General features: G+C 47.4%; 1 protein-coding gene across 1 annotated transcript in view; it reads left to right on the top strand.

Annotated features, from left to right (window-relative positions):
* The first annotated feature begins 255 nt into the window (after positions 1–255).
* LOC134968978 (uncharacterized) overlaps positions 256–20,262 on the top strand; it is a 116,941-nt gene continuing 96,934 nt past the window's right edge. Inside the window, exons 1-3 of the mRNA XM_063944659.1 lie at positions 256–411; positions 14,074–14,147; positions 18,868–19,067. Of these exons, the coding sequence (XP_063800729.1) occupies positions 14,091–14,147; positions 18,868–19,067 (257 nt within the window). The 5' untranslated portion in view covers positions 256–411; positions 14,074–14,090. The remainder of the gene's footprint in view (positions 412–14,073; positions 14,148–18,867; positions 19,068–20,262) is intronic.

The raw sequence follows: 20,262 nt of genomic DNA, 5'->3' as shown, positions 1-20,262 counted from the left end.
TATGTAATCTGCTGGGAAGTCTATTGTGAGTGCTTTGACCCTTAGTGTGTTGGTAATGCAGTAGTTTAAATATGCACTTACGCTCTTCAGAAGCGCTGATCACTGGAAAACACTCCCCTGACTCCTCCCTTTAGCTTGCTGACAGGCTTGAATGAGGCTGATGCACACTGCTATGGGTGGCGCTTCTAGTCTGTACTGCCTTCTTAGGCTTGCTGGAGGTGATTCGGCACTGGCGTCCCTCCGTTGCTATGGAGCTGTTACTCGCCCCCTGTTGCTTGCGCTGTGCATCACTGTGGATGGCCGGAATGGGGCATCCTTAACACCGCCGCCCTTAACTTCAGCGCGGACCACGGCACTGCTTCTCCGGCTTCCGCTCTGCAACCAGCGGCCCCTTCCAGCTACTGCAGCCAGGTATGTCCGGTGCCGGTACGCTACACCATCCCAGCAGCGCCACCACAGCTCTTCTCAGCAGCACTCTGGAGATAGTGTGCGCACTCTACCCGGAGGAACAGCAGTCTGCCTAGTGCCGGCGGGAGAGCTTTTTTATATGCTCTCTCCTACCAGCGTGTGGGCCCCCTCCTCTGCACATGGCTCTCATTTCCCGATGCGCAGGGCCCCCTCTCTGCACGCGGTTCTCTTCTACCGCCGCACGGATCCCCCTCTCTGCACGCGGTTCTCATTTTGCCAGCGCGTGGGTCTCTCATGTTAACAGCAGCCATAGCGCTATGTCAGCATAAACAATCTCCTCTCAGCCCACGTCTAGTGTAACCCACTAACAACCCCTACTGTACCCCATTAATCCCCCCTGAGATAAATACATACAGATCCAAGGTGTATATATATATATACACATCAGCATGAATAATTATATACAGGTAATTTTCCTATTTTCTACACTATTCTACATACTACTTAACATACATGCATTGCATTTCACTTTAGCACTTTATTGATATATTTATAACAATAATTACTACTCATGCTACACAGAAGGACCTGGTGCCTGGCAGCGCTCAACGGAGCAGTGGACACCGGCTCCTGGGACTGGTAAGTATGAATCCGGGGGGGAAGATGTTTTATCTGGCATGGGGGTAGTCGCAATGGGGGAGTGGGGAACACTGGTGGCACATACGTAGCAGATGTGCTACCAGCAGTTGTGCCCCCTGTAGTTATGCCCACAGTCAGAAGTTATGCCCAAGTAGATGTACCCCCAGCCATTGTGCCCGAGTAAATGTGTCCCCATTAGATGTGCTCCCAACCATTGTGCCCCCAGCAGATGTGCCCCCAGTAGATGTGCCTCCTGCAGATGTGCCCCCAGCCATTGTGCCCTCAGTAGATGTGCCCCGCTGACAGGTGCCGGGACCTCCATATGCTGTGCTGTGACCCTGGTGCAGTAAAGTGATGTTGCAATATGTCAGCTCACTTTACAGCACCGGGGGTCACAGCACAGAAGAAAGACCCGGTGCCCGGCAGCGCTCACCAGAGCAGTGGACACTGGCTCCTGGGACTGGTAAGTATGAATCTAGGGGGGGTGCTTTATTTGGCGTGGGGGTAGTTGCGACGGGGAAGGGGGGAACACGGCGGCGGCACATACGCAGCAGGCCATTGGGGTATTTTTTTACAAAAAATACCCCAATGATGCTGCGAAGAGGCATCGCAGGGACAGAGATTGACCACAAGCTCTGTCCCTGCATGTGATAATTGATACATCCATGCGATGTACTCAATTATCGCATTCTGAGTTTGGTCGAGTTTACCATCTGTCATCCGCATCATCAGATGTGGATGGTGATAAATAGATCTCTTAGTCTCCCTTTCATACTCGGAGATGCATTATAAAATATTACACAGAGCTTATTTTACTCCCAGGCTTAGATATCTCACAGGGGTCTTGGATAAGTTTAAATACTCTACCCTACTTGGGGCAAATCTGGGGGCACAGCTACTGGGGGCATAACTGTGGCCACAACCCTCCCCTATGAAGCCACGCCCCTGTTTTGCCGCAGGAAGGGGGGGCGCCAGCGGAAACTTTCGCACTGGGTGCCACAAGGTGTAGAACCGTCCCTGACCCCAGACGCAGATATTAATTACTGTTTGTAGACTTGTTCAATAATACAGTAATTTTGAAATGATGTTCAGACGTTTATATATTCGGAGGGTTTTACGGGTAGGGTTTTGGTGTTGACTGCACAGATCTCTAAATAGATCCAAAACGTATCAGGAATTATGTCAGAATACACTTTATAGCTCAAATTCCGGCCCTTGCAGGTGGCTAATTGCTCATCTGCTGGGCAGGTAGGTGGTGCTCCCTGAGAGTGAAATTAATTGTGCCAAAAATGTACCAAAAGAAGACTCTCCTATGTCAGGGCACTCTAAAGTGTAATCAAATTGTACCCATGTTTAATTGGGCAATTATTAAAACTTAACTTTTAATATATACCACCATAAAATGGAGTGTCAGGACTCCTGAAGACTAAAAGGTGAAATATTTACACACTAAACACACATGAAAGACAACATGGTTAAAAAGGTACAGGCTCATGTATTCTCCTTTGGGCCTCGGCTCAAGTCACAGGTGTGTGAGGTAATGTTTGCCAAAGTAAAAGAGACAGACAGGGCCTTGCGGCGTATTTCAGGGTTCTGCTGCCCCGTATGCGCTACCACATTGAATACGGCATGAGAGACCCTTACTCACACCAGCCAATAGAAATATAGATAGTACAAGAGTATCCGTGGTGTGTTTTATTCGTTTCTGCCTTTGGCTGATGACACTGAGGCCAGCACAGCCAATGAGAGAACTACTTACACTCCACAACTATACTGTTTGCAGACTTGTTCAATAATACAGTAATTTTGAAATGATGTTCAGATGTATATATATTCTGGTTTAGGCATATCTTTTACGATAACAATGTCTTGGGCATTTTGGAATCATTATACTCCTCAGTATAGGGATACTACGCTGCTACTGGCCCGCATCGCTGCAGCCTCGAAAAAGACCATTCTGTCCCAATGGATGCAAAAAGATCATATACCTCTTACAATTATGTTACCTTGGTTGTTTTTTCTATGCCAAATGGATTGGGTTAAATGCTTATTATATGTTGAAGCTGGGTCAAATATTTTTTTTGCTATATGGCTCCCTTATTTGACTACACTGCCACCGTCAACTAAGCATTATGTGCGCAGGACAGTTAGGCTCAGGACCTGGTATGATACAGAGGTACTTTCAAATGGGGCCCCCCTGTTCTAGATCACACCATGTAATACTTGACTTGTGATTGCTATGTTTACTACTATGTTTTTGAGGCTATGGATGTCTTCATTATTCCTGATATATTCATTATTCATGTATTTTGTTTTTTTATAATGTAATTTTGGATACATTTTAAATATATGTTCTTGTCCTAATTCAATCATTAAAAAATAGACTATTTTGATTGTTTTTTTTTTTTTGGGGGGGGGGAAAGGTTAATATACAGTATAAGTAGAAGAAATGAACAGTAGCACCAAGGGGAGGGGGGGAGCGGGTACTCTTTACATGGACCCAAACCTGTTGGAGGGGCCCTGAAAGGAGGGGTGGGTACCACTGCCCCCCTCACACACACACACACACACACACTTCCCCATTGTAGACATTGCCAAATGGGGTGGGGAGAGAGAGAACTGACTGCTGTGTGCTGCACTGGGGAATAGAGGCAACTGCAAAAGCAATGTACTCTTTCTCTCTGCGTGATGTGCAGGGGGGTTAGTAGTTGCACCCCACCCTCAGCCGCCGTCCCTGCTGCCCATCGGTCCTCACCCAACACCCCTTATGCGGCATGCGCAGCCACACATTTTTTGGAATATATTTCCCAAGAAGGTGATTAAGTACCAACCAACCAGCTCCTAACTACCAGTGCTTAAAGTGATCCTAGAGAGGGGGTGGAACTCCCCCCCCCCCCCTCACCACGGTGCCCATGTAAGAGGTATTGCACACACCGTAGGCGTGCGCTGCAATAAGGGGGTGTGGTCTCAAAAAGAAAGGGGCGTGGTCACACAATAGTAATAATGCCCACAGTAGTAGCACCCAAGTGGAAATTTTTAAGTGGGGGTATGGAAAAGTGAAGGTTGCAATTATGTGCGCGCCGAATTCACGCTCCTGAAAAGGGGGCATGGCCACGCAAAAGGGGGAGTGCCCTTCAGTGTAGTTTACCACACCATATACCCCTTATACACATTATGCACCACAATAGTAGGACCCCTTTCACATTATACCACAGTATGAGCCAAAATTCCCATTATACCACACAGTATGAGCCACATTCATATTACACCACAGAGTATGAGCCAAATTCACATTACACCACACAGTATGACCCGAAATTCACACTATAGCACACGGTATGAGCCGAAATTCACATTATAACACACAGAATGAGCCGAAATTCCCATTATACCCCACAGTATGAGCCGAAATTCACATTATAGCACATGGTATGAGCCAAAATTCACATTATAGCACACGGTATGAGCCGAAATTCACATTATAGCACACAGAATGAGCCAAAATTCACATTATAGCACACGGTATGAGCCAAAATTCACATTATAGAGTGACAGAGTGACAGGAAGAGTGACAGTAGGGACATGGAAAATGACAGCAGGGACATGGAGAGTGACAGCAAGGGCATACAGTAGGGACTAGGGAGAGAGACAGGCAGCAGGGTAAGATTACCTGTTTAGCAGCGGCAGTGGTCTGCGGTGTGGTGGATGAGTAGGCTGTGCTAAGTGGAGTGGAGGAGGCTGTGGGCCTCAGAGATAGTGCGGAGGAGGAGGCTGTGGGCATGCAGAGGTCTGAGGGCGGGGCGGCAGAGGAGGCTGAGGGCGGCTGCAGTGGATCGGCACCAGGCTGGCTTTATTATCCCTGCCGCCGCATGGAGCTCCTGTGACCACAGCACTAATATTTCAAAACTGCTGCGGACCGGCAGTCAATCAGCGACAGATTTGAACTAGTAGCATCGTGGTCACAGGAGCTCGATGCGGCGGCAGGGATAATAAAGCCGGCCTAGTCCTAGATCCGCTGCAGCTGGGAGTTTGGAACCAGGGCTTCCAGTGCGGAGGCGATGGTAGGGGCGGAGCGACGGAGGGCGGAGCGACGGAGGGCGGACCGGTAGCTCAGCTTCTTTGTCGGCCCATACAGTAATGCCCACAGCAGTAGCACCCCTTATACAATGCCCACAGTAGTAGTGCCACTTATGCAATGCCCGCAATAGTAGTGCCCCTTATGTCCCCAGGAGTGATGCCCCTTGTGAAGTGCCCCCTTTACAATGCCCTCATTAGCAGTGCACCCCATCAGTAATGCCCTTAATGGTAATGCCCCTGTGTAATATTGCCCCCAGTAGTAATGTTGCCTGTAGTAATGCCCCCAGCCGTTTAGCTCCCTGTAGTTTAGCCCCAGTAGTCATGCCCCCACTGGTAATGCCCCTGCAGTTATGACCTCAGTAATTTACTCTCCCCCTTTAGTTTAGCCTCACAGTGGTAATGCCCCCAGTAGTTTTGCCCTCATGTAGTTTGCCCCATGTAGTTTAGCCCCCAGTGGTAATGCCCCCTGCAGTTGTGCCCCCAGTTGTTTAGCCCCATGTAGTTTGCCCCTGTTAGTAATGCCCCCAGTAGTTTGCCCCTTGTTGTAATGCCCCCCTGTAGTTATACCCCCAGTAGTTTAGCTCCTGTAGTTATGCCCCCTTGTAGTTTAGCCACAGTAGTAATGCTGCCAGTAGTTTAGCCCCCGTATAGTTTGCCCCCTTGTAGTAATGCCCTTAGTAGTTTGCCCCTTTGTAGCGTGCCCCCCTTGTAGTTTGCCCAAGCAGTAAAGCCCCCCAGTAGTTTGCCCCAGTACTAAAGCCCCCCAGTAGTTTGCTCCTCTGTAGTTTGTCCCCAGTAGTAAAGCCTCCCAATAGTTTGCCCCTCTGTAATTTGCCCCCAGTAGTAAAGCCCCCCCCCAGTAACTTGCCCCCAGTAGAAGCGCCACTACTAGTACACATATGGGAGGGGGGGAGGCACCATACTCACCAAGCCCCGCTCCCGCCGCAGTCCTCTCTTGGCGTCCGCTCCTTGGCACTATGGGAGAGACGTCATGACGTCTCTCCCATAGCGCGGCACTGGCTGCCACTGTGGAGAGGGAGACAGGCACCTGCTGGTAACGCAATCTCAGCGGGTGGCCAGCATCTCCCTGTAGTGCCGGGACATCGGGTTAGGTGAGCCGGGAAGGCGGAACTGTGTTCCGTCTCCAAGTGGAACTGACGGAACGCAGTTCCGCCCCGTTTCGGCTCAGTTTAACCCCTGCTAACTACCATGTTACAGGGTGTGTTTGAAAAATTACAGTTAGGAGCTGATTGGTTGGTACTTTATCACTGTGCAATTTACCACTCTCCAAGGCTTGATCAATCTGGGCCTATGTTTGCACAGGTTTGCAACTATGGCCTTAACAGTGTGGAGTTTGTATATTCTCCCCGTGCTTGCGTGGGTTTCCCCCAGGAACTCCTGTTTCCTCCCACCCTCCAAAATATACTGGTAGGTGTCACGATCCGGGTATCTGGACGCCATTACTTACCCTTCAGATGCCTCCTAAGGCTGGCTCAGCATTCCAGGACCGGATCCCGCTGTTTCTGAGTTTCCACATGCAGAATGTCAGAGTGGTGATTTCATCAGCCGCGGCCTCCGCTGTGCCCGCGTGGTTAAATGTGCGCTTGTCAGTCTGGCGTCTCCTGTCTCCTGTGGCCGGCGTCGCCATTACTGTTTCAATTCTCACATGGATTACAAACCAAACTTCCCTCCAAGTGTCTGCATGGGCGCAGCCATCTTGGTTTTTGTCATCTGATCATTTCCACCAATCTGCTGTCTGTATTGTTGATTTGCATAATTGCCTAGCCAACCCCTTCCTTGCTGCAGGTATAAGTAAGCTGTGCCTGAACAAGGAAGGCGTCAGTGCTTTGGTTGTCTAACCTAGTTCCAGTTTGTCTCTCTCCTGTGGTTGTCTTCCAGGTTCCAGCTCCTGTCTCCAGACTTCTGCTATAGAGACCCGCACCAGCATTCCATCTGCGGTGTAGCCTGACTCTCCGATCCATTCTGGACTCACCTGTTTCCAGCTACAGCAATCACCTGCTTCCAGCCGAGCTTCCAGCAGTGTACAACTTCTCTTAAAGGGCCGGTGTCCTTTCTGCAGTTTACCACTCTCCACCGGTATTATTATTTCATCGCTCTCAAGTCAATCACCTGCTTCCAGCCCAGCTTCCAGCAGTGTACAGCTTCCCTTAAAGGGCCGGTGTCCTTTCTGCAGTTTACCACTCTCCACCGGTATTATTATTTCATCGCTCTCAAGTTCGTTTATTATTTAACTGGTTCCAGCCAGTATCCACTCCGTACCAACAACAGTCTGGTTCCAGCCAGTATCCACAGCAGCCGTTTTACCTTCAGCAGCCCAGCCTTTCCTGGAACACCAGCTGGTACGATCCTGGGTTCTCTCCATTGCTACAGTCAGGCCTGGTAAGGACTTTCCAACTAGAAGATTATTAGAACTGTCTCACACTACCAGTGCCTGTGGCCCTTGCCACCCTGTAGTACCCAGGAACTGTATTATTGCCCTGCTGACTTTTATGTTTTCTTATTTTCTGCTGTGTTACGGAGTTTGTCATAATAAACATCATTGACTTTTATCCTGGTTGTCGTGGTCACGCCTTCGGGCAGTTATTCTACATGTTACTTACATGTCTAGGGGTCTGATACAACCTCCCAGGTTCCGTTACATCTCAGCCCCTACAACTGAGGTTGCCTCCCGTCAACTCAGGCCCTCAGTTGTGACAGTAAGCACTGACCTAATGAATCCAGCCGGAGACCAGGATCAAGCGGCCAGGCCGATGCAAGAACTGGCAGCCCGACTTGAACATCAGGAGGCTGCACAGGGCCACATCATCCGCTGTCTCCAGGATCTCTCCACACGGCTGGATGGGATTCAAACGACCCTCCGTGGACCTGGCACGTCCGGTGCGTCCACTACAGTGACACCAGCTGTAACCCCACCCACCTTACCCATTTCCAGTCCACATCTTCATCTTCCAACGCCAGCAAAATTTGATGGATCTCCAAGGTTCTGCAGGGGATTTCTCAATCAATGTGAAATCCACTTTGAGCTTCTACCTGGCAATTTCTTCAGTGACCGTACCAAAATTGCCTATATCATCTCCCTTCTCAGTGGCTCAGCCCTTGACTGGGCATCACCTTTATGGGAGAAGTCTGATCCCCTGCTATCCTCCTATACTGACTTTGTAGCTACATTCAGGCGCATCTTCGACGAGCCAGGCCGGATAACATCTGCTTCATCTGAGATTCTTCGTTTACGCCAGGGAACACGTACCGTGGGACAGTATCTTATACAGTTTAAAATCCTGGCATCCGAACTGGCATGGAACGACGAGGCCCTGTATGCTGCATTCTGGCATGGCTTATCAGAACGCATCAAGGATGAGTTAGCTACCAGAGACTTGCCCTCTAAGTTGGATGAGCTAATTTCTCTTTGCACGAAGGTTGATCTACGTTTTAGAGAGAGAGCAACCGAGCGAGGAAGATCATCTACTCCTAAATCTTCTGCTCCTCCTTCTCGTCAACCATCTCCATCCAAGGATGAGCCTATGCAAATTAGTCGTTCCCGTCTATCTCCTGCTGAGCGCCGAAAACGTCTCTCTGAGTCTCTCTGTCTCTACTGTGCAGCTCCGTCGCACACTATCAATGCCTGTCCCAAACGTCCGGGACTCCAGATCCTAGTTCGCCAAGGAGAGGGCCGGCTAGGAGTGATGATCTCCTCTCCATCTCCTCATGACTGTAACCTCCCAGTGTCGCTCCAAATTGCTCAACGTTACAGGAACGTCATTGCCCTCCTTGATTCCGGAGCAGCTGGGAATTTCATAACCGAAGCTTATGTTAAACGGTGGTCCCTACCCACCGAGAGACTGTCCTCGTCCATCTCTTTGACTGCCGTGGATGGCAGCAAGATTTTTGACGCAGTCATTTCCTTAAGGACTCTTCCAGTTCGTCTGAGAGTGGGAGTTCTTCATTCTGAGTATATTTCTTTTTTAGTGATTCCAAGAGCCACACATCCAGTGGTTTTAGGCCTTCCATGGCTCCGTCTCCACAACCCATCAATTGACTGGACGACTACGCAAATACTGGCATGGGGTCCCTCCTGTGCTGGGACTTGTTTAGCCAAAGTTCTTCCTGTTTGTTCTTCCTTCCCCAGGTCAACTGATGTTCCGCCTCCTCCATATCAAGACTTCACGGATGTGTTCAGTAAAGCCTCTGCTGATATCCTTCCTCCTCATAGAGAATGGGACTGCCCAATCGACCTCATTCCAGGGAAGGTTCCACCGCGAGGCCGAACTTATCCGTTGTCTCTGCCCGAGACACACTCCATGGAAGAGTACATCAAAGAGAACCTGGCGAAGGGTTTCATCCGACCATCTTCTTCTCCAGCCGGCGCAGGCTTCTTCTTCGTTAAGAAGAAAGACGGTGGTCTGCGTCCGTGCATCGACTACAGGGGTCTGAACGACATTACCGTCAAGAACCGATACCCTTTACCCCTGATTACTGAGCTCTTTGATAGAGTTAGTGGTGCAACCATTTTCACAAAGCTGGACTTGAGGGGTGCCTACAATCTCATCCGAATCCGTGAGGGTGACGAGTGGAAGACCGCCTTTAACACCCGTGACGGACATTATGAGTACCTCGTCATGCCCTTCGGATTGAGCAACGCTCCAGCAGTCTTCCAGCACTTCGTGAATGAGATCTTCAGGGACATCCTGTACCGCCATGTCGTGGTTTATCTAGACGACATCCTCATCTTTGCTAATAATCTCGAAGATCATCGTTTCTGGGTAAAAGAGGTTCTTTCCCGTCTCCGTGTCAATCACCTCTATTGTAAATTGGAGAAGTGTGTGTTTGAAGTTAAAACCATTCCGTTTCTAGGTTACATTGTGTCCGGTTCCGGACTAGAGATGGATCCTGAGAAACTCCAAGCAATCCAGAATTGGCCTATACCCTTAAGCCTCAAAGGGGTCCAGAGGTTCTTAGGGTTCGCCAATTATTATAGAAAATTTATACGAGACTTTTCCACCATTGTGGCGCCTATCACTGCATTAACCAAGAAAGGTGCTAATCCGTCCAAGTGGTCCGAGGAAGCTACACAGGCCTTTCACCTTCTGAAGCAACGGTTCATCTCTGCACCAGTTCTGAAACAGCCTGACACCGACTCTCCTTTTATCTTAGAGGTAGATGCCTCCTCCGTTGGAGTAGGAGCAGTGTTATCCCAGAAGGCCAAAGATGGACATCTACATCCTTGCAGTTTCTTCTCCCGGAAGTTCTCCCCAGCTGAGCGCAACTATGCCATTGGCGATCAGGAGTTGCTAGCCATCAAGCTCGCTCTGGAGGAGTGGAGATACCTGTTGGAGGGAGCTTCCCACTCAATCACCATACTTACCGACCACAAAAATCTTTTATATCTCAAAGGCGCACAATGTCTCAACCCTCGTCAGGCCAGATGGGCACTTTTCTTTTCCAGATTTGACTTTAAACTCCAGTTCTGTCCGGGTTCTCAGAATCGTAAGGCCGATGCCCTTTCCCGCTCATGGGAGCAAGAAAATGAGTCCGAGTCTGCAGACAAGCATCCTATTATTAATCCGTTGGCATTCTCCACGGTAGGGATGGACTCTACGCCTCCACCAGGGAAAAGTTTTGTTAAGCCAGTTCTAAGGAAGAAGCTCATGCATTGGGCCCATGCTTCCCGTTTTGCTGGACATACAGGCATTCAGAAAACCCTTGAATTTATTTCTAGGTCCTACTGGTGGCCAACTCTGAAAAAGGACGTTATGGAATTTATTGCCTCCTGCCCAAAGTGTGCCCAACACAAAGTCTCCCGCCAGTCGCCTGCGGGGCAACTGGTTCCATTATCTGTTCCCCGTCGACCATGGACCCATTTGTCGATGGACTTTGTTTCCGATCTACCTATCTGCAACAAGTTTAATACCATCTGGGTGGTAGTTGACCGGTTCACCAAGATGGCACATTTCATCCCTCTCACCGGTCTTCCGTCAGCTTCCAAGTTGGCTCAAGTGTTTATACAAGAGATCTTCCGACTTCACGGTCTTCCTGAAGAGATCATCTCGGATCGTGGAGTACAATTTGTAGCCAAATTTTGGCGAAGTTTGTGTCAAGCCCTCCAAGTCAAGTTAAAGTTTTCCACGGCTTACCATCCTCAGACCAATGGTCAAACCGAGAGGGTGAATCAGGACTTGGAGGCCTTCCTCCGTATATATGTGTCTTCCTCTCAAGATGACTGGGTTCAACTCCTTCCTTGGGCCGAGTTCAGCCACAACAATCAATACCATTCCTCATCTTCTTCTACACCATTCTTCATTAATTATGGATTCCACCCTAAAGTCCCAGAATTCCAACCGCTTCCCGCAACTTCTGTTCCAGCAGTGGATGTCACCTTGCGTCAGTTTTCAAATAACTGGAAGAACGTCCGCGCAGCCCTGCTTAAAGCCTCATTCAGGTATAAAAAGTTTGCCGATAGGAAGCGTAGAGCGGTTCCTGCTCTCAAGGTGGGTGATCGTGTGTGGTTGTCCACGAAGAATTTGAGGTTGAGAGTTCCCAGCATGAAATTTGCACCTCGCTACATCGGACCCTTCAAGATTGAACAAGTCATCAATCCTGTTGCCTACAGGTTACAGTTACCATCCTTCTTGAAAATACCCAGGACATTTCATGTTTCTTTGTTGAAACCGCTGATCCTGAATCGGTTTCATTCCGCACTTCCTCCAGCTCCCAAAGTTCAGACTCAACGGGGAGTCGAGTACGAGGTGGCCAAGATTTTGGACTCACGTTTCCGCTACGGTCAGTTACAATACCTCATTGACTGGAAGGGCTATGGTCCTGAAGAACGCTCTTGGACCAATGCCTCAGACGTCCATGCTCCTGCCTTGGTCCGAAATTTCCACGCAAAGTTTCCTTTAAAGCCTAAGAAGTGTCCTGGGGCCACTCCTAAAGGGGGGGGTGCTGTCACGATCCGGGTATCTGGACGCCATTACTTACCCTTCAGATGCCTCCTAAGGCTGGCTCAGCATTCCAGGACCGGATCCCGCTGTTTCTGAGTTTCCACATGCAGAATGTCAGAGTGGTGATTTCATCAGCCGCGGCCTCCGCTGTGCCCGCGTGGTTAAATGTGCGCTTGTCAGTCTGGCGTCTCCTGTCTCCTGTGGCCGGCGTCGCCATTACTGTTTCAATTCTCACATGGATTACAAACCAAACTTCCCTCCAAGTGTCTGCATGGGCGCAGCCATCTTGGTTTTTGTCATCTGATCATTTCCACCAATCTGCTGTCTGTATTGTTGATTTGCATAATTGCCTAGCCAACCCCTTCCTTGCTGCAGGTATAAGTAAGCTGTGCCTGAACAAGGAAGGCGTCAGTGCTTTGGTTGTCTAACCTAGTTCCAGTTTGTCTCTCTCCTGTGGTTGTCTTCCAGGTTCCAGCTCCTGTCTCCAGACTTCTGCTATAGAGACCCGCACCAGCATTCCATCTGCGGTGTAGCCTGACTCTCCGATCCATTCTGGACTCACCTGTTTCCAGCTACAGCAATCACCTGCTTCCAGCCGAGCTTCCAGCAGTGTACAACTTCTCTTAAAGGGCCGGTGTCCTTTCTGCAGTTTACCACTCTCCACCGGTATTATTATTTCATCGCTCTCAAGTCAATCACCTGCTTCCAGCCCAGCTTCCAGCAGTGTACAGCTTCCCTTAAAGGGCCGGTGTCCTTTCTGCAGTTTACCACTCTCCACCGGTATTATTATTTCATCGCTCTCAAGTTCGTTTATTATTTAACTGGTTCCAGCCAGTATCCACTCCGTACCAACAACAGTCTGGTTCCAGCCAGTATCCACAGCAGCCGTTTTACCTTCAGCAGCCCAGCCTTTCCTGGAACACCAGCTGGTACGATCCTGGGTTCTCTCCATTGCTACAGTCAGGCCTGGTAAGGACTTTCCAACTAGAAGATTATTAGAACTGTCTCACACTACCAGTGCCTGTGGCCCTTGCCACCCTGTAGTACCCAGGAACTGTATTATTGCCCTGCTGACTTTTATGTTTTCTTATTTTCTGCTGTGTTACGGAGTTTGTCATAATAAACATCATTGACTTTTATCCTGGTTGTCGTGGTCACGCCTTCGGGCAGTTATTCTACATGTTACTTACATGTCTAGGGGTCTGATACAACCTCCCAGGTTCCGTTACATCTCAGCCCCTACAACTGAGGTTGCCTCCCGTCAACTCAGGCCCTCAGTTGTGACAGTAGGTTAACTGGCTGCCAACAAATATTAACCCTAGTGTGTAAGTGTGTATGTGCATGGACAGACTAGATGGGTCTAGTGGTTCTTATCTGTCGTCAGTTTCTATGTAACAATTACTGGGTACATACTGCAGAAACGCTCATTGTGCATCAATTTTCAAAACTCTTCCATGACATCACATTTGAGTGGATGTGTATGCTAGCTGATTTATTATGAGCCCTTTTATTACCTATATATGGCTTGCAATTTATGTGCTCATTTGTTAAGTGTCACTGGGTATTTAATCTCCATGTACTATCAATGAAGTTTGTTTCCTCATAAATAACCATGATGACTATGTCTGAATTCTGTGGGCTACTCTCATGAACAGTGAGAACGAAAGCATTTACAGTTTTACTGCATCAGACACTGTCATTGGGTCACTTACCTATCACACATTTACTCTAACAACAAATTATCTGTAATAACTTCCTCATTTACTGACGAGATTGTTGACTTTTGAGTGTATATGGAAGACATCAATCTTCTGTGTATATGCCAGATAAAAATTGTCCTCTCTTTTCCAACACAAAGTTTACAAGCTGTACGCCCTTTAACGATGCTTCCAATATATAAGGTCAGCATTGCGACTGCTGGCTCAGGGTGGAAGCGACGCCGAGATGGAGGGAGTTCTGGTGTTAATTCTGTGTGTTTTCGCCTTCACAGGTGCATCAGGGTCCCACATGCAGGGTGGAACCATATCTTTCCGAGCAAGAGAGAAACAGCTTGATGGATGGACGGTAAGATGTCATGCCAATAACCAATGCTTATTTGTTGTTGATGAAATCTTAATTCTATCTTTCATTACACCTACAATGCCTATGCCCAGAATACACATGGTGACGCCTAGGCTGTATACGCACAAGCACATACTTACTGTACATTGGGTGACTGTACAGCCTGATCTCTGTCCCAATGTATGTCCCACACAGAGCATGCTCCACAGGACATACACATGCATACATTCTGGAAGATGGTTAGATGATGACAGCAAATAAATCCTGCAATCAGGGGTAGGCATGAATAGAAAACAGATCAGGGGTAGGCAACCTGCCGCACTCCTGCTGCTGTGGAACTATACATCCCAGCATGCTCTGCCACAATTTTAGCACGCCCTAACAGAAAAACTGTGGCAAGGCATGCTGGGAGGTGTAGTTCCACAGCAGCTGAAGCGTCACAGGATGCCTATCCCTGACCTAAACATACTAATAAGCCGGCGTGTGTACAGTATGCATCCGGAAAATGTGCCTGTGACTCCCACATAGAGATGAATGACTCTCCTGTGATTCATTTTGCTCAGAGCCGGCCCTAACCAATATGATGCCCTAGGCAAGATTTTGGCTGGTGCCCCCTAGCACCACCGTTGGTTCTGCCTCTGACCTTGCACCTCTTTCCCAGCACCAACACCCCTCACCCATAGCAGTCCTTATTTTGGTGTTTGTACCCCCTATATTTTAAATAGGAACTGTTCGCACATTTGGCACACAGCCCAAAAAGGGGTGTGTTTTTGCTGGCAAGGGGTATGGCCACACAATAGTAACCCCAATTCCAATTACGCCACACAGTACTGCAACTTTATTCACATTTGATCATGCGATAGTGTCCATAATTCATATTACATCCCACAGTAGTATTACTTTACCTTATAAACATTACTCCCCACAGTAGTGCCCCTTATTCATATTACATCACACTGAATTGCTCCTTATTCACATTACACCACAACCTATTGCTCTTTGGCCCTCATTCCGAGTCGTTCGCTCTGTATTTTTCATCGCATCGCAGTGAAATTCCGCTTAGTGCGCATGCGCAATATTCGCACTGCGACTGCGCCAAGTATCTTTGCTATGAAGAAAGTATTTTTACTCACGGCTTTCTCATCGCTCCGGCGAACGTAATGTGATTGACAGGAAATGGGTGTTACTGGGCGGAAACACGGCGTTTTATGGGCGTGTGGCTGAAAACGCTACCGTTTCCGGAAAAAACGCAGGAGTGGCCGGAGAAACGGGGGAGTGGTTGGGCGAACGCTGGGTGTGTTTGTGACGTCAAACCAGGAACGACAAGCACTGAACTGATCGCACAGGCAGAGTAAGTCTGGAGCTACTCTAAAACTGCTAAGTAGTTTGTGCTCGCAATATTGCGAATACATCGGTCGCAATTTTAAGATGCTAAGATACACTCCCAGTAGGCGTCGGCTTAGCGTGTGTAACTCTGCTAAATTCGCCTTGCGACCGATCAACTCGGAATGAGGGCCTTTATTCATATTAGATGACACAGTAGTGCCCTTTCTATATGCAACACCACATAGTAGAGCACCTTATACACATAATGCCACACATTAGTAATGCATTTATACACATAATTCAACACAGTAATGCCCCTTACACATTATTAATGTCCTTATAAACATAATGTGTCTTACACATTATGACAACCTTTATTAATGCCCTTTTACACATAATGTCCCTTACATATATGCCACACATTAATGCCCTTATACACATAATGACACACATACAGTAGTACCCTGTTACACATATGCCACACATAATTAATGCCCTTATACACATAATGACACACATAGTGCCCCTTACACATATGTTGCACATTATTAATGCAATTTTACATGACACACATAATGCTCCTTACACATATTCCGAACACTACTGCACAACCAACCCACTCAAATGCACACAGCACTCACACTGCCACTAACACTGTGACCTCTGCCTCTGCTTGGATACAGATGTGTCCTCATAAATCTTGCCTCAATGCTAACGTCGGGCACCTTTTTTTTTTTTTTTTTTTAATGCATCTAATTTGCATTGCTATGTGGCTAGGATGCACAAGCAGATTCTGCTGATTAAAATGATATGCAGCATGCCTATATATTGTGTGAGACTGTGGCTGTATCTGCATAAGAAATGCCACACACAGAATATAGGCATGCTGCATATCATTTTAATCAGCAGAAGCTGTTGATGCCCCTAGGCATATCAAATACCCTAGGCAATTGCCTAGTTTGCCTGTGCCTATGGCCGGCTCTGATTTTGCTGCAATACACAAAACATTCGATTTTGAACTATCTTAACCCCTTCAGTGGAGATTTTTTAATTTAAAAACACACCCTGGGCGGGTGTTTTTAAATTGGCATGGGAGCAGGGGGGGAGGTGCAAGATGGGGGGGCGAGTGACGGGGCAGGGCGAGGTTATCGCCTGGTGTTCACCCACGGGGATCGCCAGCACTGATTTCTGGCTCCCTTGCGGCGCCCGGGAATCAGCATAAGCCATGTTACAGCTAAGCCCGATCCCTGGCTAGTAGGAGTCCAGGGGGCGGACTAAACTCCATAATGGAGTATGCTGATTCCTGGGCGCCATGCATGCTGCACAGCTGCCCCCAGGGAAGCACGGCTGCCCCCAGGGAATCAGCGCTGTCAGCGCTGGGTAGCCCGGAACATTTCCGTGCATACCACCGAAGGGGTTAAAGGAGCAATATTCTTCCTAATGAGAAGCAGTCCCAATACCTCAAACAAAGTGCCACAACACTGGAGAATTTATAGATATTTTAAGAATAAAATATGTTGGGATAAAATATATGAAAATATGTAATGGAGTTCGAGATCCCCAGGCTTGCGAAACGCCGACCGATCTCTGGCGTTTCTTTAAAGGGGCAATCACTTACAGAGCATGGTTTTGCCTTGTAAGCAAGTGCCTCTTTAAAAAAAATGTCCAAGATCGGCCGGCATTCCGTACCTCCGGTGATCTCGGACTCCATTACATCCCGCCGTTTGTTTTATTATCTTTTGTTTATTTTCTATTTATGATCAGTAAATAGTATTTTGAGGTCATACCTGTTTATGTTTGTTGTTTTAGACAATTTGCATAACATTGGTTGTGTAGAGTATTTTAGATGTTTTATGACCATGTTAAATAATGCCCTATTTGTTTGCTTTTGCTATTTCAAAACCTCCACAGCTGTCTCTCTGCGATACTGGCCTGGATAAATAGAAGCTTTACACTTTGCCAGGTCCCTTTTTTTTTTAATGCATTTGCAGTATACATTATGTTTTGGCTTTGATTGTAATATTTCGGGGGGAAAAACAAAAAAAGGTCCCTTTTTAAAAAATGGAAAAAGAACCCCAACAGTAGCTTAAATATGTGGATGATTGTGAGCTGGGAGCCAAGCAAAATGGTATCCATTCACATGGTCGACCATGTTATGGTCGACAGTCATTAGGTCGACCACTATTGGTCGACATTGACATGGTCGACATGGACACATGGTTGACACATGAAAATGGTCGACACATGAAAAGGTCGACGTGAGTTTTTTAACTTTTTTTTCTTTTGGGGAACTTTTCCATACTTTACGATCCACATGGACTACGATTGGAACGGTAAAGTGTGCCGAGCAAAGCGGTAGCGGAGCGAAGGCACCATGCCCGAAGCATGGCAAGCGAAGCGAGCCATGCAAGGGGACGCGGTGCACTAATTGGGGTTCCCAGTCACTTTACAAAAAAAACGACACCAAAAAAAGTTTAAAAACTCAGGTCGACCTTTTCATATGTCGACCTGTCATGTGTCGACCATGTGTCCATGTCGACCATGTCAATGTCGACCAATAGTGGTCGACCTAATGACTGTCGACCATAACATGGTCGACCATTCATACCGGAACCAAGCAAAATCAGGCAAGTAATTTTTCACCTTGGTAAAATGCTGTGATGCAGAGAGGGCATATGCTATATGTCTGGAGAGATTTAGATGTGGGAGAGGGAGTGTCCTAGACAGCTCAAATCTAAATTGCAGTGTAACAATAAAGTTTGTTGCATTTCTCAGCTACATGCAAAAGCAGCCAGTATTTACCCTGTATGCAAAAATAATAAAAAGTAATTGTACCCCTTGCATTGCAGCAAGGTTTGTTCCAGATACAAAGTAACTTGCTTTTTATTTTTTGCTTTGCTCCTGGCGCAAAATATATCATATACAATATTTTTTACATAAACTTTATTTCCTCTATTTAAATAATTAGGTAAATATAAAGAAATACTTTGTTCTTATATTTTATGTGCTTTGTTCAGGCATGGGGGCAGTACAATTACCTCTGCAATATTTTATAAATAGCAACCCCTTCCACCACCACCATGACAAGTGTTATCGCATTAATAAAGCAAAACGCTGAAAAAACTTCTGTTGCTGTAATAAATTACTGTTTTCATATTGCAAGTTTTTTTAAAAAAAATTAAATTGCCCCTTTCCAGAAAATTATGATAATTATTTTCATTTGGGATGGGTGAAGGGAGGGGCTTGGAGGATAATGTAGATATGACTTTTGTAATAAATGTACTATGCTATTTTGTTGCACCAAAGATCTTAATTTTAATTAAACAAAAACAAAAAAACTATGGATCTTTCGGTGAAATATGTTGTCATTTGTTATTGTGAACTGACTGCCTTTCAGGTTGACTTCAGATTTAAGTCATCTTTTATTGATGGATTTGGCGATTATTTTTACTGGAACTGTTTGTCTGGAGATTGCGGATACGAGACTTATCGTAGCATTGGACCTGTGGATAACAGAACGTCATTCCCCAGCCGCTGGTACCAGTATGAAGGACGCATCACGAGACGAGTGCAAAATGACAATCCCTTCCAGCTTACGTAAGATCTGTGCGGTCAGAAATCAGCTTCATTAAAGGAGATTTCCACCTTCTTGCAGCTAAATGTACTGGTTTCCCTGTGCCCTCCTGCAACTTTTCCTACATTAATAATTTTTTTTGTGCTGACGACTTCTCTACTGGAATACATATGTATCTCGACAGCGGCATCCCGTCCGCCAGAATGCCCGCCGTGCGGCGAGCGGTACGAGTCCTCTTGTGGGCTCGCTGCGCTCTCCGCGCTGCGGGCATGGTGGCTCACTGGACTCGCTACAGGATCTCTTCCCACTCTATGGGGGTTGTGGATACCTATAAGTGGGAATAGCCCCTGTGAGCTGTTATTCCAGCTGGTGACATTGATGGCTATTGGGATTCCAGCATCGGTATCCTTACCGCCGGGATACTGATTGCCGGCAAATTGATTGCCTCCCTCTCTACCATTCACCAGAATCTTTATGAGTGGCAGGCGGAGTTGTACCCACAAAGCAGTAGTGTTGTATGCAAGCCCAGCAGAAATAAGCAACACTACATTGACAATATAAACAAGTTTTGGCGAAAAAGGATAAAGTGAGGTATTTAATAAAAGCTGCAGATGATTTTATTGAAACCAGTGAACTAAAGTTGCCCAAAGGTAGAAACTCTTTTAACATGATTTTATTTTCATCTGACACACTGGGGGGTATTCAATTGTTTGAAGGGTCAGTTGGGTGTCTGTTTTTTCCTATCTAATAGACTGGAAAAAACAGAAACCCAACTGACTTTTCAAACAATTGAATTCTACCCACTATATTTAATTTAAATATTAATAGAATGAAAAATGACTTTGGGACTAGGATCATCGCTTAATATTGGCTCTCTCCAGTTCTGTTCTTAGGGGCCTATTCAGGGGCGGAAGTCCGGGAGGCAGCGGAGTCGGCTGCCGCCGGGCTCCTGACCTGCAGAGGGCGCCTCGCAGCGCCCACTGACTTTACACAGATTGACATGCGGACGAGCGTCCGCATGTCAATCTGCGGTCTCCCTCCCTGCTGTGTTGGAGGGACACGGAGCGCATAGAGCGTCTCTCCTGTGTCCCTCCCTGGCTCTCTCCCCCGGCCGGTCTAATACAGGAAGTGCCGTTCGTGAGCTCTGATTGGCTCACGAACCGGCACTTCCTGTATTAGACCGGCCGGGGGAGAGAGCCAGGGAGGGACACAGGAGAG

The sequence above is a fragment of the Pseudophryne corroboree genome, chromosome 11 (assembly GCF_028390025.1).
Source record: "Pseudophryne corroboree isolate aPseCor3 chromosome 11, aPseCor3.hap2, whole genome shotgun sequence".
NCBI lineage: Eukaryota > Metazoa > Chordata > Amphibia > Anura > Myobatrachidae > Pseudophryne > Pseudophryne corroboree.
This window is presented reverse-complemented; position numbering and strand designations above follow the sequence as displayed.